Genomic DNA, 26735 nt, shown 5'->3' with positions numbered 1-26735 from the left:
CTGTATCAATGTTCATACATTTAAATTAATCTAATCGTTCTGCAACCCAGAGTTTGTAAAGTTCTGGTTTCAATGAAACAGACAGAATTCCCAGCTTACAATAGTCAAATCAATGTTTATTCACGAGAGCACTCTCCAGTTCATATTCAAAGACATCCATTTTATACCATGCTCCTTACTTACGCACACACATGCACACGAACATTGGGAGAGTTAGCTTCTTCTCCAGAGTTCTCACCACTGTTTATCACTACCCAGCCGACAGTTCCATTCCCCCGAGATTAGGGAAACCTGGAGGGGTACTCCCTGTCCTATCATACATTTCTCAGAGCTCTAGCCGGGTCGGTTCAAACACAGTTTAATTGTTCTCTGTGTTTTCTTAGTCATACACACATTCCTCTCTTTCCCTCAACCTAGTTGGACTTATGTTTAATACTTTCATTATTCCTTATACATTATTATCGTTATCATTATCCATTCCTTATACATGCTACATAACCTCTAATCCCTAATGGTTAAGTTTCCGGGTAGAATTATTTAATCATTATCTTTAACCTTATAAATTATTTGATCACTTCCCCTTTTTTTACAATCTCTCAGTTTTCCTTTCAGATAAAACAATTAACATAATATCCACATCATCATTTGTCCCTGGTTGAGAAATAGAGAATGAATAGTCACTGAGGAGTGTCTGAGCCTTGCCTGATTCTATGTGTCTGTGTCTGTGTCTGTGTCTGTGTCTGTGTCTGTGTCTGTGTCTGTGTCTGTGTCTGTGTCTGTGCCTGTGTCTGTGCCTGTGCCTGTCTGTGTGTCTGTCTCTCTCTCTCTCGCTCTCTCTTCCTGTCTCTCTCTCTTTCTCTCTCTCTCTCTCTGGTGAGTGATGTGTGTGTGCTGTGTTCCACAGGATCTGTCTCTTCAACACACAGAGTGAGCCCAGACACAGGAAACAATGAAGGGGTCAGTGTCTGTATTTAAATTATTATTTTTTGACTGAGTGATGTCATCGAGTGTGTTTTATTTTGTCATACTATTGTCCCCTCTTCCTCTACTCCCCTCTCTCATAATCTCTCTCTCTCTCTCTCATTATCTCTCTCTCTCTCATTATCTCTCTCTCTATCTCACTCACTCACTCTCTCTCTCTCTCTCTCTCTCTCTCTCTCTCACTCTCTCTCTCTCCTCCTCCTCTCTTACTTCTAATCCTCCCTCTCACTTCCTCCTCCTCTCCAGGGTTGTCATGGTGACGGTGACCATGAGGAGATAATGGAGCGCCCCCTACAGTCAGACTCAGATGCTGCGACCTCCACCATCTATGCCACCGCCAACTTACCCACAAGCTACTCTGACTCTCCCCACTACGCCAGCGTCAACTTCCACAAGAACCCCAGTGGCCCCAACGAAGCCACTGACACCATCACTAAAGAGGGCAGCTGCCCCAATGAGGCCAACGCTGCCATTACTACAAAGGGCACTTCATCATGTGACTATGCTACTGTGAGCTGTCAAAGCCCCACCTACTCTACTGTCAATCATCCACTCTGCTCCTCTTAGGCTCCTCCCATCCACTCCACGGGCAGCATACCCATAGACACTTGAGTCACTGGCAACCAATCACAAGATACATACACTCACAGTCACTTAGCTACTTCCTGTTCTCTCAGTGACAGTGAGTTTGCATGTCTTGCCCGGTTGAGCGGAGGTATCACTTTATGGGCAATTTAGGAGCTCGGATGCAAACTCCAAATGTCCTGCTCAAAACTGACAGTGATATAGGGCTGGAGTCAACAAACTCCAAATGCCCTGCTCAAAACTGACAGTGATATAGGGGTGGAGTCAACAAACTCCAAATGCCCTGCTCAAAACTGACAGTGATATAGGGGTGGAGTCAACAAACTCCAAATGTCCTGCTCAAAACTGACAGTGATATAGGGGTGGAGTCAACAAACTCCGCCATCGCAGTTTAAATTGTTCAATATGAGTGCAGCCACCCAGTAGATTATGATGATGATGATGAGCATTATAATAATTATAATTATAATTTTATTGTGACGTTATTTTGTCTTAATTGCATTTATGATTGTACATTGTGTCTGGACCAGGGGGATGTGTTGTGTTAAGGGGAATGTGTCTGGACCAGGGGGATGTGTTGTGTTAAGGGGAATGTGTCTGGACCAGGGGGATGTGTTGTGTTAAGGGGAATGTGTCTGGACCAGGGGGATGTGTTGTGTTAAGGGGAATGTGACTGGACCAGGGGGATGTGTTGTGTTAAGGGGAATGTGTCTGGACCAGGGGGATGTGTTGTGTTATGGGGAATGTGTCTGGACCAGGGGGATGTGATGTGTTAAGGGGAATGTGTCTGGACCAGGGGGATGTGTTGTGTTAAGGGGAATGTGTCTGGACCAGGGGGATGTGATGTGTTAAGGGGAATGTGTCTGGACTAGGGGGATGTGTTGTGTTAAGGGGAATGTGTCTGGACCAGGGGGATGTGTTGTGTTAAGGGGAATGTGTCTGGACCAGGGGGATGTGATGTGTTAAGGGGAATGTGTCTGGACCAGGGGGATGTGTTGTGTTAAGGGGGATGTGACTGGACCAGGGGGATGTGATGTGTTAAGGGGGATGTGACTGGACCAGGGGGATGTGATGTGTTAAGGGGAATGTGTCTGGACCAGGGGGATGTGTTGTGTTAAGGGGAATGTGTCTGGACCAGGGGGATGTGATGTGTTAAGGGGAATGTGTCTGGACCAGGGGGATGTGTTGTGTTAAGGGGGATCTGACTGGACCAGGGGGATGTGATGTGTTAAGGGGAATGTGTCTGGACCAGGGGGATTTGATGTGTTAAGGGGAATGTGTCTGGACCAAGGGGATATGATGTGTTAAGTGGAATGTGTCTGGACCAGGGGGATGTGTTGTGTTAAGGGGAATGTGTCTGGACCAGGGGGATGTGATGTGTTAAGGGGAATGTGTCTGGACCAGGGGGATGTGTTGTGTTAAGGGAAATGTGTCTGGACCAAGGGGATGTGTTGTGTTAAGGGGAATGTGACTGGACCAGGGGGATGTGTTGTGTTAAGGGGAATGTGTCTGGACCAGGGGGATTTGTTGTGTTATGGGGAATGTGTCTGGACCAGGGGGATGTGTTGTGTTAAGGGGAATGTGTCTGGACCAGGGGGATGTGTTGTGTTAAGGGGAATGTGTCTGGACCAAGGGGATGTGTTCTGTTAAGGGGAATGTGTCTGGACCAGGGGGATGTGATGTGTTAAGGGGAATGTGTCTGGACCAGGGGGATGTGTTGTGTTAAGGGGAATGTGTCTGGACCAGGGGAATGTGTACAGTCGAGGACACTCATCAGAACGTTGCAAGATGTTTTTGGTTTAATATAAATCTGTCATCATTTTATTGTGATGGTTTTATAATGTGATTTTATCTTAATTGTATATAGTTTTGTTTATTCTTCACTAAATAAAAAAAATCGATCTGACTTCTCTAGACCCTCCTTCTGACAGCATAGATCATCTATTATATTATATCAACAACCCAAGACTCCACCTACCAAACCCTCAACACAACAACCCAAGACTCCACCGACCAACCCCTCAACACAACAACCCAAGACTCCACCTACCAAACCCTCAACACAACAACCCAAGACTCCACCTACCAAACCCTCAACACAACAACCCAAGACTCCACCTACCAAACCCTCAACATAACAACCCAAGACTCCACCTACCAAACCCTCAACACAACAACCCAAGACTCCACCTACCAAACCCTCAACACAACAACCCAAGACTCCACCTACCAAACCCTCAACACAACAACCCAAGACTCCACCTATCAAACCCTCAATACAACAACCCAAGACTCCACCTACCAAACCCTCAACATAACAACCCAAGACTCCACCTACCAAACCCTCAACACAGCAACCCAAGACTCCACCTACCAAACCCTCAACACAACAACCCAAGACTCCACCTACCAAACCCTCAGCATAACAACCCAAGACTCCACCTAGCAACCCCTCAACACAACAACCCAAGACTCCACCTACCAAACCCTCAACACAACAACCCAAGACTCCACCTACCCAACCCTCAACACAACAACCCAAGACTCCACCTACCAAACCCTCAACACAACAACCCAGGACCCCACCTACCAAACCCTCAACACAACAACCCAAGACTCCACCTACCAAACCCTCAACACAACAACCCAAGACTCCACCTACCAAACCCTCAGCATAACAACCCAAGACTCCACCTACCAAACCCTCAACACAACAACCCAAGACTCCACCTACCAAACCCTCAACATAACAGACCCAAGACTCCGCCTACCAAACCCTCAGCATAACAACCCAAGACTCCACCTACCAAACCCTCAACACAACAGACCCAAGACTCCTCCTACCAAACCCTCAACATAACAACCCAAGACTCCACCTACCAAACCCTCAACATAACAGACCCAAGACTCCTCCTACCAAACCCTCAACATAACAACCCAAGACTCCACCTACCAAACCCTCAACATAACATACCCAAACTGAAATGATGACACCATTACATTGACACAGAGACAGGAGAGTGTTAGTAAAATGTTATTCTTTGTAACATTTGTACTTTTAGAAATCCATTCTGCACCATACTTTCTCAATCACTGTAAACATATGTGGATCAATATAATAAAATATATTGACACTAGGGGGGGGCCATTTCCACTTTGTAAAAATTCGTTCCCAAATTAAACTGCCTCGTACTCAATTCTTGCTCGTACAATATGCATATTATTATTACTATTGGATAGAAAACACTCTCTAGTTTCTAAAACCGTTTGAATTATTTCTCTGAGTGAAACAGAACTCATTCTGCAGCACATTTCCTGTCAGGGAGTGAGATTTCAGAAATCGAGGTCCCTGTTCTGAGGTCAGTTTATAAGTCCCCATGTAAGCCATCGGGCTACATGCACTGCATACGCCTTCTTCTAGATGTCAGTAAGCGGGGAGAATTTGAATGGAGTGGATTGCGCAATCTGGGCCACTATAAATGATCATGGAACGGAAGTACCATTCTTTTCAACGGGACATCTGGCGCAAGAGGACATCACAATGGCGTCCTGCAAACGCTTTCGTTTTAGCAGTTCTATATCTCCGGTCATGTTTTTATTCATTATAGGTGTTAAAGACATCATAAGGTAGTTAACCCTTTCATGCGTGAGTTCCAAATATCTCTAACGGTCGCCCCAGCGTGAGTTGTTTTATGCACGTGATGTTAGAACGTTCTCTCCAATTCCAGAATGTGATTGTTATGTAACAGTACATTTAATCTGCGCTGCCCTCAAACCAAAGCACGCCGCCTGTTTTATTTGTCAATTTTAAATTATTTTCTAAACAGTTTATTTTATAATAACAGTTTGAAATGAGGTGTGTTCCGCCTCATTCATTCACATAAAAGTAGTCATTTTTACTTTTGCGGACCAATTAATTCTTTTTGACATTTCTGACCCGGACAAAATTCCCCAAACACTTCTCAATTGTTTGTGCAGTTCAAGTCTGCAGACATTTACTCATCTGCCGTCCTGCATACACGTGTTCATATTTTCCACCTGTCGCCTGCACCGCAATCAAAGTTGTTTTCGTTACCAATAATAACTTTGGAAATGAGTGCGTTTATATCAAAGTGCCTTATTACGTTATAATAGTTTCTGCATGTCGTTATGTCGTTTCTACTGTAGCATCATGTTTTGTGTATATTCCTTATAACCGCGGACACGCGATGTAACGTTACTCATTTCATAACATGTATGGTGTTATACTCAATGCTTAGGTATCTAGCTACAGTCTTATTAGCTCTGGAAAACAATGCTAATTGCGTCACGGATGTATTAGCATGTGTTGTATGTTGAAGCTACCCTGGCCTTTTGACTCCCAAGTGGCACAGCGTCTCAGTGCTAGAGGCGTCACTACAGACACCCATCTTCAAATCCAGACTGCGTTTCTATCAAAGTAAGTGCCTAATTACGTTATAATAGTTTCTGTGTCGTGTTATACCGTTTCTACTGTAGCTCACTGTGTGTATGGAGCATAATATATTTGTGTATATTCCTTATAACCGCGGACACGCTAGGTAACGTTACTTTTGTTACTCACCTTTTTATGGTGTTATATTCAATCGTGCTTATGTAGCTAGTTACATTATTCTATTAGCTCTGTAAAACAATGCTAAATGCGTCAGAAGTATTGGCATGTTGTATTTTGACGCTACCCTGGAAAAATATATTATACCACTTGGTCGTTTTCTGAGTTCATTCCACAAAGCTGTTTATCATGTCAGCCTTATCCACTGCCCCCATTTTGAGGTAATAGTCAAGCACGCAGTCTGGTTTGATGTTTCTCTGTCTGGTTGTTTTCTCTCTCCCGTCAGGTGGTTCACCTTCCCTGTGGCCAACATTGCTGGTTGCTGTATGGACAGTGGAGAGGACATGGACGTCTCGTTTGTCATGGCACTTTACTGCCAGCTGTTGACATCTCTTGTTTTGTATAACGGGTCATTTAGGATGGCAGTAGCGTTGATGATGAAATGCAGTCATAGCAGCAGAACTAGGAAGCAGTCTTGGGAAAAGAGGGTGGCAAAGAAGGGAGTTGCAAACATAGGATCTCTGCTCCAGTATTCTCTTAGGGAGTTCTTCTTTACTGTCACCAGGAATGTATACATTTCACTAATTGTGGTTGTCCCCCCACTCCTGGTGTAACAGTATAACTTTACGTCCGTCCCCTCGCCCATACCTGGGCGCGAACCAGGGACCCTCTGCACACATCAACAACAGTCACCCACAAAGCGTCGTTACCCATCGCTCCACAAAAGCCGCGGCCCTTGCTGAGCAAGGGGAACCACTACTTCAAGGTTTCAGAGCAAGTGACGTAACTGATTGAAACGCTATTAGCGCGTACCCGCTAACTAGCTAGCCATTTCACATCCGTTACACTGGCTCTCTCTTATCCTGTAGCTCCAAGGCATAGCGATTGGTCTCTACTATGTCTCCCACCAGCTCCTCTGTCAGAAACAACTTGAAGCACTCTGCCTCAGATGGAAATGGCAAGGGGCGTTGCACTCCAGACTGAGACTCGTCAACACAAACAGCAGGGCCAGGAGGGGTGAAATGGCTTGCAGCCTTCCAGCTACCACAGAACTCCTGTACTTCATCCACTGTCAGTCTGCCACCATCACCACCAGCATCTTCTAATGGAACTGGGACTTTGTCAGTGGACAAGGGGTCCTCAGATTCAGGGTTCTCAATGGCTACAAGGTTGGGGGGCAGCTCCTCACTGTCAGAATCTGATTCCTGACTTTCATACTCAGACTCAAAATCTCCAGAATTTGCACATTTGTGAGTTGTCTCCTTTTGAAAGTTATTGCTAATGCTACAGCTTAGCTCACTATCTACATACATAAACAACAACACTGAATGGTTTAGAGTGAGGGGGTACGTGGTTGACTGCCGGCACGCGCCACTTGTCTCAATAAATCACTATCAGAAAATGTTTTGTGTGGCAATTATTTGTGTATTTACTGTTTTATTCACATGTTTTCAATTCTATGTGACAAATCATGCATTCCGATTCTTGCACAGATTGTAATGGGCACATATTATGTGTGTAAAATACTTTTTTGAAGGTTGTATTGATTATGATGAGCTAAGCTAATTCCAGCTGTGTAGCCATGTTTGTTGACATACAATGCATTCTGGGTTTCACGTAATCGTCTGTTTGACCAAAGATGTTATAACAAAATGAGGTGAGTAAGAGTTCACTCATTTTTTGAGGACTTCCGGAAATGAAGGGTGGGATGTGAACGACAGTGATTGACACACCCCTTCAACATGCATACTATAAACAGACCAAACTCATCTTGTCTTCTCTTATTATCTTCGGTTTCTGTGAGGAACAAATGCATGGCTGCGCGCTGAAACTAATCGTCGGATTACTTTCGATTTCAAAAGTGTTTTACCTAATTATTTCGATCAATGGTGAGCTCAAATGCTGATTGTTGCGTCATTCGAAACTGGCCGTTCTAAACGAGCGTTCTAAATGAGTGTTCTAATCACACGGGTGTGATCGTACGCTTCAGGGACCACTGTAGAACGATCACACCCGTGTGATGGTACGTGTGAAAGGGTTAATTTAAACCGACTTATAGCAGTTTATATCAGTTTATTGCGATTTTCCTGGATTTCTTTGTGACGCGCTTTCACTAGTTGGGCACCTCTCCAGTGGGTGGCTATCGTTAGCTGCTTTTTCCACATGAGAAGAGGACATCTTTCAACCAAAAGACGATTGTTCTGGAGAAAGGACACCTTGCCCAAGATTCTGATGGAAGCTCGGCAAATAGTAAGCAATCTTTATGTTGTTAATTCGTATTTATGTTGACAAATGTCAAATAATAATTCCGCCATGAATTTCGGTGCGGTCTCGCTTTAGCGCACGCTGTATGCTGAAGTAACGTTAATTTTAAAAATGTAACACAGCGATTGCATTAAGAACTAATTTGTCTTTCATTTGCTGTCCAACTTGTATTTTTTAGTCAAGTTTATGAATAGTTTTCGATTAGAATAGGTGCCTCTCCAAGATGGCGCTGGACAGATTGCTTGAAGTTTTGGCCACTAATCACATTGTATAACCACGATTTGTGCCGCTAAATATGCACATTTTCGAACAAACTCTATATGCATTGTGTAATATGATGTTATAGGACTGTCATCTGAAGAATTCTGAGAAGGTTAGTGAAAAAATTAATATATTTTGGTGGTTTATACGTTATCGCTATTTTTTGCTTGAATCAATGCTGTTGTGATGTTTGCTATTGTGGTAAGCTAATATAACGCTATATTGTGTTTTCGCTGTAAAACACTTAGAAAATCTGAAATATTGGCTGGATTCACAAGATCTGTGTCTTTCATTTGCTGTATGCTGTGTGTTTTTAAGAAATGTTTTATGATGAGTAATTAGGTAATACACGATGGTCTCTGTAGTTATTCTAGTCGCTTTGGTGAGAGTTGTGATGGTGGCTGCAATGGTAAACTATGATTTATACCTGAAATATGCACATTTTTCTAACAAAACATATGCTATACAATAAATATGTTATCAGACTGTCATCTGAGGAAGTTGTTTCTTGGTTAGTGGCTATTTATATCTTTATTTGGTCGAAATTGTGATAGCTACCTATGCAGGAAAAAAATGGTGGACAAAAAAAGTTGTGTCTTTTGCTATCGTGGTTAGCTAATAGATTTACATATTGTGTCTTCCCTGTAAAACATTTTAAAAATCAGAAATGATGGCTGGATTCACAAGATGTGTATCTTTCATTTGGTGTCTTGGACTTGTGATTTCATGAACATTTTATTATATGATATCCCTGTGGCTTTAGGCTAGGCTATGCTAGTCAGCTTTTTTGATGGGGGGGATCCCGGATCCGGGTTTGTGAGGCGTTAGAGGTTTAATTATATTGTCATCATCTCAACAATGTGTTCCTCCTCTGCTGAAACAAACATGGTAACTTTAGAACAGAGAAGTTGACAGGTTTCACACTTAGTCACCACAGCTAGCTGAGTTCTCTTGTGGTTTAGAAGTCTATCCTCCGGCCGGTTTGAACCAGTTTCACTCTGCAGCACATATAGACCTGCAGACACTGAGGACACTACAGAGAAATCAACAGGATGTGTAGGATAATGCCCACCCCCTTCACAACCACCATCACATTTTAGTCATCACTACAACCTCCGTCTCTCTGACATAGGGGAGGGGAGTAGTCGTGGAAGAAAGATCATTTCAGAAACACTCTGCTGTCAAACTAGTAGCTGACAGACAGCTGTTGTGGACCTGAACTAGCATGTAGGATAGTAAAGTAACTTTAACAGTATAGTAACTGTGATAGTAAAGTAACTTTAACAGTATAGTAACTGTGATAGTAAAGTAACTTTAACAGTATAGTAACTGTGATAGTAAAGTAACTTTAACAGTATAGTAACTGAGGAGTAACTGTCCAGAATGAAGATACTCCATGTTGTCTCCTGCTGTCTCCTCTCAGGTGAGTTCTCTCTCTCTCTCTCTCATATATGTATGTAGTAAACAAGGAAATGAACACATGTATTTAAGTAGCAGAAAGGTTAATAGTGCTGAGCTTGATTCTTATGATAATGCACAAATAAGACTGTAGCAGTATCATAATACAATCTATACATATGTACACAAGGGGAATTTACACAAGATAAACTAAGATTGATATGTACAGCAGGGAATATATTAGTGAGCTACGTCAAGAATCCAGTATATAAATTAAATATGTGGTGTATAAACAGTGTAACTAAAATACAGTATCGATTTTGACATGTAAACCTCCTCCAACATGTGTGGGGGATACAGGCCAGCAACGTCACTACAGAACACCAAACAATACATTCATTGCACTATAACGGTGACAAACGGTGCCCCCACTGTTGAGATGTACAAACTATGGCATAAATGTGTCATATACACATGGTTAGCAGTGTAACGGCTCTCGTCGAAAGGAGTGGACCAAAGCGCAGCGTGGAAAGTGTTCATGATTTTTATTTTCAAAAAACACTCAAACAAAATAACAAATGCGAAAACGAACGTGAATAGTTCTCTCAGGCACAGACACTAAACAGAAAACAAAATCCCACAAAACCCAAAAGGAAAATGACAACTTATATGTGATCCCAAATCAGAGACAACGATAGACAGCTGCCTCTGATTGGGAACCACACACGGCCAAAAACAAAGAAAAAGAAAATATAGACTTTCCCCCCCGAGTCACACCCTGACCTAACCAAACATAGAGACTAAAAAGGATCTCTAAGGTCAGGGCGTGACAAGCAGATGTTAATGCTTGTGCTTCTAGTTCCGACAGTGCAGTAATATCTGACAAGTAATCTAACAAGTACTCCAACAATTCCCCAACAACTACCTAATACACACACATCTAAAGGGGTGAATGAGAATATGTACATATAAATATATGGATGAGCGATGGCCGTGCGGCGTAGGCAAGGTGCAATACATGGTATACATATGATATGAGTAATGTAGGATATGTAAACATTATTAAAGTGGCATTATATAAAGTGGCCATATACCATATACAAAGTGGAGTCTCAATTCAACCGCTCAGACACGAGACGTATGTGGCAGGGTCTACAGGAAATCAAGGACTACAAAAAGAAAACCAGCCACGTCACGGACACCTACGTCACTGTCACGCGGGACTAGGTGGGTGAAAGAATCAGACGCAGAGAGAGAGCCACTTGGGAAAAAATATTCCATTTTACTTATTCACAAAAATAGATAAGCCCAAACATCCAGGGCGCAGAGAAACACTTGAATACCCAAAACACACACACGTAACCAAAAGACAATCCCGCACAAAACAAGGGCGGGTCAAACTCCTAATTATAGGGAAGCTCATTTACGAAAACAAAACCACAGGTGCAACTAATAAGACAAAACAAACAGACAAACGAAAAAGGGATCGGTGGCGGCTAGTAGGACGGTGACGACGACCGCCGAGCACCGCCCGAACAGGCAGGGGAGCCAACTTCAGCAGAAGTCGTGACAGTAACCCCCTCCTGACGCGCGGCTCCCGCAGCGCGCCGCCACCGGCCTCGAGGACGACCCGGTGGGCGAGGTGCCGGGCGATCCGGGTGGAGGCGGTGGAAGTCTCTCAGTAGAGAAGGATCTAAAATGTCCCCCACCGGTACCCAGCATCTCTCCTCCGGACCGTACCCCTCCCAGTCCACGAGGTACTGTAGGCCCCTCACCCGGCGTCTCGAGTCCAGAATGCCACGTACTGTGTATGCCGGGGACCCCTCAATCTCCAGAAGGGGTGGAGGGACCTCAGGCACCTCACCTTCTTGCAGGGGACCAGCCACCACCGGCCTGAGGAGAGACACATGAAACGAGGGGTTAATACGGTAATACCTAGGGAGTTGTAACCTATAACACGTTTATTCTCCTCAGGACTTTAAACGGCCCCACACACTGCGGCCCCAGCTTCCGACAGGGCAGGCGGAGAGGCAGGTTTCGGGACGAGAGCCAGACCCTGTCCCCCGGTGTGAACACGGGGGCCTCACTGCGGTGCTGGTCAGCGCTCCTCTTCTGCCGTTGTCCCGCTAACTTTAGCGATTCCTGGACGGCTTTCCAGGTGTCCTTGGAGCGCTGTACCCATTCTTCTACCGCAGGAGCCTCGGTCTGGCTCTGATGCCATGGGGCCAGGACCGGCTGGTAACCTAACACACACTCAAACGGGGACATGTTCGTTGAGGAGTGGCGGAGGGAGTTCTGAGCGAGCTCAGCCCAAGGAACATACCTCGCCCACTCACCAGGCCGGTCCCGGCAATCTGACCGCAGAAACCTGCCCACATCCTGGTTTACGCGCTCCACCTGCCCATTACTCTTGGGGTGAAAACCTGAGGTCAAGCTGACCGAGACCCCCAGTCTCTCCATAAACGCCCTCCAAACTCTGGACGTGAATTGGGGGCCCCGATCAGAAACGATGTCCTCAGGCACCCCATAGTGCCGGAAGACATGGGTAAACAAGGCCTCCGCAGTCTGCAGGGCCGTAGGGAGACCGGGCAACGGGATGAGACGGCAGGACTTAGAAAACCGATCCACAACGACCAAGATCGTAGTACTTCCCTGGGACGGGGGAAGATCGGTAAGAAAGTCCACCGATAAGTGTGTCCACGGCCGTTGTGGAACGGGGAGGGGCTGTAACTTCCCTCTAGGCAAGTGCCGAGGAGCCTTGCTCTGAGCGCACACCGAGCAGGAGGAGACATAAAATCTCACGTCCTTAGCCAACGTGGGCCACCAGTATCTCCCTTTAAGACTCCGCACTGTCCTCTCGATGCCAGGATGACCCGAGGAGGGGAGAGTATGAGCCCAATGGATTAGCTTATCCCGGACCCCCCCCGGCACGTACTGAACCCCCGCTGGACAGTTAGGGGGGGGGTCTGCTCTAACCGTGAGGCTCTCTCTATCTCCGCGTCCACCTCCCATACCACCGGTGCCACGAGACATGAAGGTGGAATGATGGGAGTTGGCTCAACGGACCGCTCCTCGGTATCATAGAGGTGGGACAGCGCGTCGGCTTTGGTGTTTTGGGAGCCTGGTCGGTACGAGATGGTGAACTGAAACCGGGTGAAAAACATGGCCCATCTAGCCTGACGCGGATTTAGTCTCCTCGCTTCCCGGATGTACTCGAGATTACGATGGTCAGTCCAGATGAGAAAAGGGTGTTTCGCCCCCTCAAGCCAATGTCTCCACACCTTCAGAGCCTTGACTACAGCTAACAACTCCCGGTCCCCCACGTCATAGTTCCGGACCGAGCTTCCTCGAAAAGAAGGCACAAGGGCGGAGCTTGGGTGGTACGCACGAGCGCTGGGACAGCACGGCCCCGACCCCCGCCTCGGATGCGTCCACCTCCACTATGAACGCTAAAGAGGGGTCCGGATGCGCCAACACGGGCGCATTGGTGAACAGCTCCTTCAGACGACTGAAAGCTCTGTCCGCCTCTGCTGACCAACGCAAGCGCACCGGTCCTCCCTTCAGCAGTGAGGTAATGGGAGCAGCCACCTGACCAAAACCCCGGATAAACCTCCGGTAGTAATTGGCAAACCCTAAAAACCGCTGCACCTCTTTCACCGTGGTCGGAGTCGGCCAATTACGCACGGCTGTAACGCGGTCATCCTCCATCACCACCCCGGAGGTGGAAATACGATAACCCAGGAAGGAAACGGCCTGTTTGAAGAACTCACATTTCTCCGCCTTGCAATACAGGTCATGCTCCAGCAGTCGCCCAAGTACCTTACGCACCAGAGACACATGCGCCGGCGCATGTGGCAGAGTAGATCAAGATGTCATCTCCCTGCCCGAGCAGGTCTCGGAGAATCTCATCTACGAAGGATTGAAAGACAGCTGGAGTATTTTTCAACCCATATGGCATGACGCGGTACTCATAATGGCCAGATGTAGTACTAAATGCGGTTTTCCACTCATCTCCTCCCCGGATACGCACCAGATTATACGCACTCCTCAGGTACAAATTTGTGAAGAAGCGCGCCTTTTGAAATGATTCCACCGCCGTAGCGATGAGAGGAAGTGGGTAACTAAACCCCACTGTGATGGAATTTAGACCTCGATAATCAATGCACGGGCGTAAACCGCCATCTTTCTTCTTCACAAAAAAGAAGCTTGAGGAGACAGGTGATGCGGAGGGCCGAATGTATCCCTGTCCCAGTGATTCAGTAACATATGTCTCCATAGCCACTGTCTCCTCCTGGGATAAAGGATACACGTGACTACTAGGAAGTGCAGCGTTCTCCAGGAGGTTTATTGCGCAGTCCCCTCTACGATGGGGTGGTAATTGGGTCGCCTTCTTTTTACTGAAGGCGATAGCCAAATCGGCATATTCAGAGGGAATGCGCACGGTGGAAACCTGGTCTGGACTCTCCACCGTAGTCACACCAACGGCAACTCCTATACACTTGCCTGAACACTCCTCTGACCACCCCTTAAGAGCCCCCTGTTGCCAGGAAATCACCGGGTTGTGCTGAGCTAGCCAGGGAATTCCCAACACCACTGGAAACGCAGGTGAGTCGATAAGGAACAGACTAATCTGCTCCTTATGACTACCCTGCGTTACCATGTCCAGTGGTACCGTGGCCTCCCTGACCATTCCTGACCCTAATGGTCGGCTATCTAAGGAGTGCACGGGGAAAGGTAGGTCTAACGACACAAGGGGAATCCCTAGCCTTAACGCGAGCCCCCGATCTACGAAATTCCCAGCTGCACCTGAATCGACTAGCGCCTTATGCTGTAGAGAGGGAGAAAACCCGGGGAAAGAGGTTAACACATACATATGACCGACAGGAAGCTCTGGGTAAGTCTGGTGCTGACTCACCTGGGGTGATCGAGTAGTGCTCCGCCTGCCCTCCCGACTCCCAGACGAGTTCCTCCAGCACCGGTCGGCCGTGTGCCCTCGCCGACCACAACTGGTGCAGGAGGACACTCCTCCTCCGGTCCCCCTCGACGCTGCCCCCCCTAACTCCATAGGGATAGGAGCAGGAGGGCTGGGAGGTGGAAACGACAGGACCTGTTCCGAACGTCCGCGGGCAGCCAGCAGGTTGTCGAGACGGATGGCCATGTCAATGAGTTCATCCAGCGTGAGTGCGGTGTCCCGACACGCTAGCTCCCTGCGGACGTCCTCCCTAAGGCTACATCGGAAATGGCCGATTAAGGCCCTGTCGTTCCACCCTGCTCCTGCGGCAAAGGTCCTGAACTCCAGGGCAAAGTCCTGTACGCTCCTCGTCTCCTGACGCAGGTGGAACAGCCGTTCACCCGCCGCACGACCCTCTGGTGGGTGGTCAAACACAGCTCGGAATCGGCGGGTGAACTCAGGGTAATGATCCCTCGCCGAGTCTGGGCCATTCCAAACTGCGTTGGCCCACTCGAGAGCTCGTCCAGTCAAACAGGAGACGAGGGCGCTCATGCTCTCCTCTCCGGAGGGAGTAGGACGAACGGTCTCCAGGTAAAGTTCCAGCTGGAGAAGGAAACCCTGACACCCGGCCGCCGTTCCATCATACTCCCGTGGGAGCGCCAGCCGAAGAGCCCCGGAGCCGGATGCGGTAGCAGGAACAGGAGGTGCTGGAGATGAGGTGGGAAGGCCACTCCTCTCCCATCGATCCATCCTCTCCATCATTTGGTCCATAGCTGACCCAATTCTGTGGAGAAGACTGGTATGATGGAGGACCCTTTCCTCCATCGATGGGAGAGGAGACGCGGCTGCTCCTGCTGATTCCATTTGTGAGGGTGCGGGATTCTGTCACGCGGGACTAGGTGGGTGAAAGAATCAGACGCAGAGAGAGAGCCACTTGGGAAAAAATATCCCTTTTTACTTATTCACAAAAATAGATAAGCCCAAACATCCAGGGCGCAGAGAAACACTTGAATACCCAAAACACACACACGTAACCAAAAGACAATCCCGCACAAAACAAGGGCGGGTCAAACTCCTAAATATAGGGAAGCTCATTTACGAAAACAAAACCACAGGTGCAACTAATAAGACAAAACAAACAGACAAACGAAAAAGGGATCGGTGGCGGCTAGTAGGACGGTGACGACGACCGCCGAGCACCGCCCGCACAGGCAGGGGAGCCAACTTCGGCGGAAGTCGTGACAGTCACACTTCCAGACAAACTAAACACCTTCTTTGCCCGCCATTTACCCCATATACTCACTCTGTTACTTGCTGAACACATCAGTCAATACTGAGCATGTGTCATTTTATACCATAGTGATCAATACTGTACTTTATTACTTTACTACTTTATCATTTAACACTGTTTTACTGTATTGCTGGAGTCCTGAACTCATAAATCAATGCTGTACTTTACTTTATCATTCAGCAGTAGACCAGTACCAAACTTTTTTAGTAATTAAACAGATCAGGTCTTCATTACAAGTCACATTCAAGGTAATGGTCATATTTTAAACATGTTTCCCTTGATGCTCAATATCCAGACATTAGACTAGAACAGAGCTGCCAAGACAGTGATGTGAGAGTTTATCAATAACACAATCTGAGGATGTCTGTACATACTATAACTCTGTGTCTGTGTTTCTGTTGTAGCTGTGGTCTGTGTGTTGTCAGGGGTGATTATAAACAGAGCAACAGAAGGAGGAAATGCTCAGATTGAGTGTCCTTATGATCGGGGGCTTGAGACAAACCGGAAGTACCTCTATAAAGGGTCATACAGAGACAGTGTTGTTGTCATCCAAACCCAAAAACAACGGCACCCAGCGTGGACTCATCAATGGAGATATTCTCTGTATGACGACACAAAGAGAAGAGTCTTCACTGTAACCATCACTAACCTGACACTAGAGGATGCTGATACATACTGGTGTGGAGTGGATACATGGGGACGTGATCAGCTAACTGAAGTCAGGCTCACTGTGGTCAGAGGTTGGTGTCTGAAAATGTATTTTTGTGTGCTTATGATTACTGTGACATTTTGTACTTTATATATTTGTGTTGATACATTCTTTGTCTGTCCGTCTGTCCGTCTGTCCGTCTGTCCGTCTGTCCGTCTGTCTGTCTGTCCGTCTGTCCGTCTGTCCGTCTGTCCGTCTGTCCGTCTGTCTGTCTGTCTGTCTCTCTCAATCTCTCTCTCTCACAGCTCCTGTTCCTCCCCAGCCTGGCCCAGTCACATCCAGACCTCTCCTCTCCACGACACACCCATCAACAAACATCACCATGACAACTGACTCCTCAAACTCCACTACTGGTACATATATTACCCTAAGAGACAGATCTCTCTAAAGACCACACACCTACATCTCTCTCTCTCACCCTGTCTTTCTCTCTCTCTGTCTTCCTCTCCATCTCCCCACTCTCTCTCCTCCCCCTCTCTTCTCCCTCTCCCCCAGTCACTAATATTAACCATGTTATTTAGTCCCTATAACCTGTTCAGTAATTTTCTTTAGTATTGTAACTGTACTCAGAGAGGTGCTGTATTGAGAGACAAGTAGTTACAGTCATTATCTTTAGTATTGTAACTGTACTCAGAGAGGTTCTGTATTGAGAGATTAGTAGTTATAGTCATTATCTTTAGTATTGTAACTGTACTCAGAGAGGTTCTGTATTGAGAGACTAGTAGTTACAGTCATTATCTTTAGTATTGTAACTGTACTCAGAGAGGTGCTGTATTGAGAGACTAGTAGTTATAGTCATTATCTTTAGTATTGTATCTGTACTCAGAGAGGTCCTGTATTGAGAGACTAGTAGTTATAGTCATTATCTTTAGTATTGTATCTGTACTCAGAGAGGTGCTGTATTGAGAGACTAGTAGTTACAGTCATTATCTTTAGTATTGTAACTACTCAGAGAGGTGCTGTATTGAGAGACTAGTAGTTACAGTCATTGTGTGTTTATGACAATAAGAACATCAGGGCCTCCAGGTCAAGGTTCACACCACTTCCTCTGAAACACACAGAGTGGGTACTGCTTTCAGCCTCAGAAACACACACCCCAAACCACACACACATAAACAAGTACGCAGGCGTGTTTTCTCTCTCTCTCTCTCTCTCCTCTCTCCTCTCTCTCCTCTCTCTCTCTCTCTCTCTCTCTCTCTCTCTCTCTCTCTCTCTCTCCTCTCTCTCTCTCTCCTCTCTCTCCTCTCTCTGGGGGTTTTCACTTATGTAACTCATTATGTTCCAACAGATAGGACCAATGGAACAACAGCATCACCACCCACAGACATGACTAGAACACAAGTTAACAACAACATCACCACCACAGACATGACTAGAACACAAGGTAACAACATCACCACCACAGACATGACTAGAACACAAGGTAACAACATCACCACCACCACAGACATGACTAGAACACAAGTTAACAACAACATCACCACCACAGACATGACTAGAACACAAGGTAACAACAGCATCACCACCACAGACATGACTAGAACACAAGGTAACAACATCACCACCACAGACATGACTAGAACACAAGGTAACAACATCACCACCACAGACATGACTAGAACACAAGGTAACAACAATACCACCACAGACATGACTAGAACACAAGGTAACAACAGCATCACCACCACAGACATGACTAGAACACAAGGTAACAACATCACCACCACAGACATGACTAGAACACAAGGTAACAACAGCATCACCCCCACAGACAAGACTAGAATACAAGGTAACAACAACATCACCACCACAGACATGACTAGAACACAAGGTAACAACATCACCACCACAGACATGACTAGAACACAAGGTAACAACAACATCACCACCACAGACATGACTAGAACACAAGGTAACAACAACATCACCACCACAGACATGACTAGAACACAAGGTAACAACAGCATCACCACCACAGACATGACTAGAACACAAGGTAACAACAACATCACCACCACAGACATGACTAGAACACAAGGTAACAACATCACCACCACCACAGACATGACTAGAACACAAGGTAACAACAGCATCACCCACAGACATGACTAGAACACAAGGTAACAACAATACCACCACAGACATGACTAGAACACAAGGTAACAACATCACCACCACCACAGACATGACTAGAACACAAGGTAACAACAGCATCACCCACAGACATGACTAGAACACAAGGTAACAACAGCATCACCACCACAGACATGACTAGACCACAAGGTAACAACATCACCACCACCACAGACATGACTAGACCACAAGGTAACAACATCACCACCACCACAGACATGACTAGACCACAAGGTAACAACATCACCACCACAGACATGACTAGAACACAAGGTAACAACAACATCACCACCACAGACATGACTAGAACACAAGGTAACAACAGCATCACCACCACAGACATGACTAGAACACAAGGTAACAACAACATCACCACCACAGACATGACTAGAACACAAGGTAACAACAACATCACCACCACAGACATGACTAGAACACAAGGTAACAACAGCATCACCACCACAGACATGACTAGACCACAAGGTAACAACAGCTTCACCACAGACATGACTAGAACACAAGGTAACAACAGCATCACCACCACAGACATGACTAGAACACAAGGTAACAACAGCATCACCACCACAGACATGACTAGAACACAAGGTAACAACAACATCACCACCACAGACATGACTAGAACACAAGGTAACAACAGCATCACCACCACAGACATGACTAGAACACAAGGTAACAACAGCTTCACCACCACAGACATGACTAGAACACAAGGTAACAACAGCATCACCACCACAGACATGACTAGAACACAAGGTAACAACAGCATCACCACCACAGATATGACTAGAACACAAGGTAACAACATCACCACCACAGACATGACTAGAAGACAAGGTAACAACAATACCACCACAGATATGACTAGAACACAAGGTAACAACATCACCACCACAGACATGACTAGAACACAAGGTAACAACAGCATCACCACCACAGACATGACTAGAACACAAGGTAACAACATCACCACCACCACAGACATGACTAGAACACAAGGTAACAACAGCATCACCACCACAGACATGACTAGAACACAAGGTAACAACAGCATCACCACCACAGACATGACTAGAACACAAGGTAACAACATCATCACCACAGACATGACTAGAACACAGACATAAATCCCCAAAGTTCAGTCAACCTGCTGTTGTCATGTGATATATTTGAGAAAGAGAGAAAAAGAGAGAGAGTGAAAGAGAGATGAGACACGGAGAGACGGAGTGATGAAGGGGAGAGATAAATGGAGAGTTGTGGAGAAGGACACGGTGGGAAAGAGAGACACCTAAACAGGAACAAGAGAAACCACCCTCCATCTCTCTCTCTCTTCGCATCCATCTCTCTCTCTCTTCACCTCCATCTCTCTATCTCTCCCTCTCCTCATCTCTCCATCTCTCCCTCTCCTCACCTTACGGAAGCATTTTCATACTTGTGTCCATTGTTTTCAGTGGCACCACCCACCACCCCCACAACAACAACAACAACAGCAGCAACAACAACAACAACAGACCCACCCACAACTAAATTAATCTCATCATCATCATCGTCATCATCATCATCATCATCATTATCATCATCATGTTCATCATCACTCAACGGATCTGGTAAATCAACTTTTACATATTCAGATGCCTGAGTCTCACTTTGGTTAGTGTTAGACATGTCTGTATGTAGTGTTATGATATGAGGGTAGGTTAGTGTTATGATATGAGGGTAGGTTAGTGTTAGACATGTCTGTATGTAGTGTTATGATATGAGGGTAGGTTAGTGGTAGACATGTCTGTATGTAGTGTTATGATATGAGGGTAGGTTAGTGTTATGATATTAGGGTAGGTTAGTGGTAGACATGTCTGTATGTAGTGTTATGATATGAGGGGTAGGTTAGTGTTAGACATGTCTGTATGTAGTGTTATGATATGAGGGTAGGTTAGTGGTAGACATGTCTGTATGTAGTGTTATGATATGAGGGGTAGGTTAGTGTTATGATATGAGGGTAGGTTAGTGGTAGACATGTCTGTATGTAGTGTTATGTTATGATATGAGGGTAGGTTAGTGTTAGACATGTCTGTATGTAGTGTTATGATATGAGGGTAGGTTAGTGGTAGATATGTCTGTATGTAGTGTTATGATATGAGGGTAGGTTAGTGGTAGACATGTCTGATGTAGTGTTATGATATGAGGGTAGGTTAGTGGTAGACATGTCTGATGTAGTGTTATGATATGAGGGTAGGTTAGTGGTAGACATGTCTGTATGTAGTGTTATGATATGAGGGTAGGTTAGTGACCCATGAGGGTAGGTTATCCCCCTCTTCAAAGGGGAGACACTCCAGACCCAAACTGCTACAGACCTATATCTATCCTAACAAGCCTTTCTAAGGTCTTCGAAAGCCAAGTTAACAAACAGATCACCGACCATTTCGAATCCCACCGTACCTTCTCCACTACGCAATCTGGTTTCAGAGCTGGTCATGTGGGCACCTCAGCCACGCTCAAGGTCCTAAACGATATCATGACCGCCATCGATAAGAGACAATACTGTGCAGCTGTATTCATCGACCAGGCCAAGGCTTTCGACTCTGTCAATCACCACATTCTTATCGGCAGACTCTCTTCTCTGTATACATCAATGATGTTGCTCTTGCTGCTGGTGATTCTCTGATCACCTCTACGCAGACGACACCATTCTGTATACATCTGGCCCTTCTTTGGACACTGTGTTAACTAACCTCCAGACGAGCTTCAATGCCATACAACTGTCCTTCCGTGGCCTCCAACTGCTCTTAAATGCAAGTAAAACTAAATGTACTGTAAACTCTCCTTCCAGACTCACATTAAGCATCTCCAATCCAAAATTAAATCCAGAATCGGCTTCCAATTTCGCAACAAAGCATCCTTCACTCATGCTGCCAAACATACCCTCGTAAAACTGACTATCCTACCGATCCTTGACTTCGACGATGTCATTTACAAAATAGCCTTCAACACTCTACTCAACAAATTGGATGCAGTCTAACACAGTGCCATCCGTTTTGTCACCAAAGCCCCATATACTACCCACCATTGCGACCTGTTCACTCTCGTTGGCTGGCCCTCGCTTCATACTCGTCATTAGGATGAGCCAATCCTCATATTTCTCCACCAGCGCCCTCCTCTGCTTTCCATGCTGTACACCTGCAGTAACTATGTAACTACACTGTAGCTATGTTATGTCTGACAATGTAAATAATATATAGCCGTAAAATAGCAATCACATCTAGAACCTTGGGTAAATATGATGTTATTAACTGTTATTATTAACTGTTATTAACTGTTATTAAATGTTATTAACTCGTATTAACTGTTATTAACTGTTATTAACTGTTATTAACTGTTATTAACTGTTATTAACTTATTAACTGTTATGTCATGTCAACAACCAGATTAGTGAAATGTATCATTGAACTAAACAGCTTATCAGTAGTAGTTGTTCAGTGGTGGACAGCAGGCAGTCAGTGTGTTAGTGGAGGCTGGGTGTGTCTGTGTGTTTGTAGTGGTGTGAAAAGACACTGGACCAGAACACTGTAACTTCCTCTGTAATGTCTGTATGTTTGTAGTGGTGTGAAAAGACACTGGACCAGAACACTGTTACTTCCTCTGTAATAACAGTGTGTTTCTATATATGTCTCAGCATCACTAAGCAGTCATATGTTCAACATATAAAACCCCAAGTTTCAGTATGAATGTCATCATCAAACCTGCAGTTGTCATATATATGAGAGAGAGAGAGAGAGAGAGAGAGAGAGAGAGAGTGTTGTGGAGAAGGTCATGGTGGGAAATAGAGACACCAGAGTACAAAGTTATAATTTTCCTAATATGACTTTTCAGATATTTTAATATCTGATCAATTAGTCTTATTAATGAATCATTCTTTACCTCACGTTAGTCTCATTCCGAACGTCTTAAATCGTTGGTTATCTGCACGAACCCAGTCTTTACTCTATATCATCCATATGTCAATTGTCTTAATCATTTATTTACTAACTAACTAAATAATCACAGAAATGCATAAACAAACAAACAGAGTAGATATGGTTACAAGGAAATGATAGGGGATGTGCCCTAGTGGGCGAAACCGGTATGGCGGCTTGGTAGACAAAGGGACTGAGAAGGGCACGAAAGACAAAAGACACTACAGAGTTGATAATTATAATAATTGAAATGCTAATCCTTTGCACATGAACGCTCACTCATTCGGGAACAACTGCAATCAATATATATATTTATGCTCAGTGTGTCGCCGTGATCTCTGTTGGAATCGTCCTTTTCTGTTGGAAAGTTCATCCGAGATTCTCTCTGCATCACTGGAGTCTTTGGTTAGAATGGATACTTCAGAGTAACATTCAGAAATGTTCTTATAGAATAGATGTTTCGGCGGTTGTCGGTCTTCGCATTCAATGGTACTTAATTCCTAGCTGCAGACTAGTAATTAGTATCGAAGAGTTGCTCTTATTCTGTCTGAATCGATAGTCTCAGAGTTTCAACAACCATTACAACCTTGGCGTATACTGAGATTATTGTGGTCTCTACTCAAACCTTAGCTCCCTCAGCTGACCGAGATAGGAATGGTCTGAAGTGGGCTTCTCCAGGTGGGGTTTATATTCGGCACAGTGAAAAAGGCGATCGATGTCTGTGCTCATGGGGGCAGGCCAATGACTTAGTCAAACTTTAAATGGAATTGGATTCTCTTTCATTAAACAGTTTAAAATCACATTACATAATTTCACAAATAGTTTCATCTTTACTAATTCATTTTATACAATAATTAGATGCAAATCTCATAACGGAGACTCTTATATAACTTCTTACGGCTGAGATCCCGTGAACAGGATCGATATGACAACAGCCAGTGAAAGTGCAGGGCGCCAAATTCAAACAACAGAAATCTTTAGAAATTAAAGGGAACGCAGCTAGCTCTCACGGGCGTTCTGCCAGACCTCTGGTTGAAACAGCTCTTATTCTCTCCCCCTCACAGTAGAAGCCTGAAACAAGATTCTAAAGACTGTTGACATCTAGTGGAAGCCTTAGGAAGTGCAATCGGACCAAATTTCCACTGAAATATTGGATAGACAAAGACTTGAAAATCTACAATCCTCAGATTTCCCACTTCCTGGTTGGATTTATTCTCAGGTTTTTTGCCTGCCATATGAGTTCTGTTATACTCACAGACATCTTTCAAACAGTTTTAGACACTGCAGAGTGTTTTTACTAATAATATGCATATCTTAGCTTCTGGGCTTGAGTAGCAGGCAGTTTACTCTGGGCACCTTATTCATCCAAGCTACTCAATAATGCCACTCATTCATAAGAAGTTTACAGAGTTATGGTAATGGCTGTATTGTCTCTCATGAGGTCACAAACATGACACAAAATGGATCGGTTGTAGCGTGATTCTCCAACAACCGTTTACACATTCTCCAACACATGGATATTGTTCAGTTCTCCAGTTCTGTGAGGTAGAAGAAGATCCTTTGTTCTACTGTGAACCCTCTCTCTATACTGCATGAGGGAGAGAGTCTCCTCCAGGAATTTACGACCTAAAATAACAGAACCTGTGTGTCAGGGGGAGAGCGGGGGAAGGCACTCGCTATACCCAAAGAGGGCCACATCATGACAATGCACTCTGTCTATCTCTCCCCTTCTTTCCTATCTATCATCCTCTTCCACCATCAATATCTCCCTCCATCTATCTCTCTTTTTGCCTCCATAACTCTCTCTCCCTCTCCATCTCTCCCTCTCCTCACCTTGCTTAACCATTTTTTATCAGTGGGGAGTAGGTTAGTGTTAGACATGTCTGTATGTAGTGTTATGATATGAGGGGTAGGTTAGAGTAACAGTAGGTTTGTCTAATCGGTTACGTAACTGTGTGTGTGTGTGTGTGTGTGTGTGTGTGTGTGTGTGTGTGTGTGTGTGTGTGTGTGTGTGTGTGTGTGTGTGTGTGTGTGTGTGTGTGTGTGTGTGTGTGTGTGTGTGTGTTCCAGGCACCTCAGTGGTCATCATGGTGTCTGTTAGTCTGGTAGTGTTACTGCTGGTGATCAGCCTGATCATAGTCTACAGATGGAAATACAACAAGGTCACAGGTGAGAAACACACACACACACACACACACACACACACACACACACACACACACACACACACACACACACACACACACACACAGTTACGTAACCGATTAGACAAACCTACTGTTACTCTAACCTACCTCTCTCTCTCTCTCTCTCTCTCTCTCTCTCTCTCTCTCTCTCTCTCTCTCTCTCTCTCTCTCTCTCTCTCTCTCTCTCTCTCTCTCTCTCTCTCTCTCTCTCTCTCTCTCTCTCTCTCTCTCTCTCCCTGCCTCCGTCCTCTCTCTCTGTCACTCTCTTTCCTACTCTCTCTCCCTGCCTCTGTCCTCTCTCTCTGTCACTCTCTCTGTCACTCTCTCTGTCACTCTCTTTCCTATTCTCTCTCCCTGCCTCCGTCCTCTCTCTCTCTGTCACTCTCTTTCCTAATCTTTCTCCCTGCCTCCGTCCTCTCTCTCTGTCACTCTCTCTGTCAATCTCTCTCTCTCTCTCTCTCTCAATTCAATTCAATTCAAGGGGCTTTATTGGCATGGGAAACATTTGTTAACATTGCCAAAGCAAGAGAGATAGATAATATACAAAGTGAAATAAACTATACAAATTTACAGTAAACATTACACTCACAGAAGTTTCAAAAGAATAAAGACATTACAAATGTCATGTTATGTATATATACAGTGTTGTAACGATGTACAAATGGTTAATGTACAAAATGGAAAATAAATAAGCATAAATAAAATAATGTGGGTTGTATTTACAATGGTGTTTGTTCTTCACTGGTTGACCTTTTCTTGTGGTAACAGGTCACAAATCTTGCTGCAGTGATGGAGCACTGTGGTATTTCACCCAGTAGTTTATCAAAATTGGGTTTGTTCTCTCTCTATCTCTCTCTCTGAGTGATGTGTGTGTGTTGTGTTCCACAGGATCTTTCTCTTCAACACACAGAGTGAGTCCAGACACAGGAAACAATGAAGGGGTCAGTGTATTGTGTTTGTTAGTTTTTGTGTCTGAGGGATGTCATTAAGTGATGTCATTGAGTGATGTCATTGAGTGTGTTTTATCTGTTGTGTTTGTGAGTGTCGTACTATTCTCTCCTCCCTCCTCTCCAGGGTTGTCATGGTGACAGTGACTATGAAGAGATAAAGGAGCGCCCCCTAAGGTCAGACTCAGATGCTGCGACCTCCACCATCTACGCCACCGCCAACTTACCCACAAGTCACTCTGACTCTCTCCACTACGCCAGCGTCAACTTCCACAAGAACCCCAGTGGCCCCAACGAAGCCACTGACTCCATCACTAAAGAGGGCAGCTGCCCCAATGAAACCACCGCAGCCATTACTACAGAGGGCACTTCATCATGTGACTATGCTACTGTGAACAAAAGCCCCGCCTACTCTACTGTCAATCATCCACACAGCTGCTCTGAGGCACCTCCCATCTACTCCACAATCAGCAAACCCAGAGACACTTGA

At 45.2% G+C, this 26735-nt stretch overlaps 1 protein-coding gene across 1 annotated transcript; it reads left to right on the top strand.

Annotated features, from left to right (window-relative positions):
* Positions 1-1227: 1227 nt before the first annotated feature.
* On the top strand, positions 1228-26735 carry LOC120035655 (the record flags this gene model as incomplete). Its single annotated transcript, XM_038982230.1, has 2 exons — positions 1228-1491; positions 26373-26735. Coding segments are annotated over 2 exons (627 nt in total), but the record flags the coding sequence as incomplete, so codon positions are not given.

The sequence above is a fragment of the Salvelinus namaycush genome, unplaced genomic scaffold (genome assembly GCF_016432855.1).
Source record: "Salvelinus namaycush isolate Seneca unplaced genomic scaffold, SaNama_1.0 Scaffold108, whole genome shotgun sequence".
Classification (NCBI taxonomy): Eukaryota; Metazoa; Chordata; class Actinopteri; order Salmoniformes; family Salmonidae; genus Salvelinus; species Salvelinus namaycush.
The sequence above is the reverse complement of the archived record's forward strand: the minus strand, read 5'-3'. Positions and strand labels throughout refer to the sequence as shown.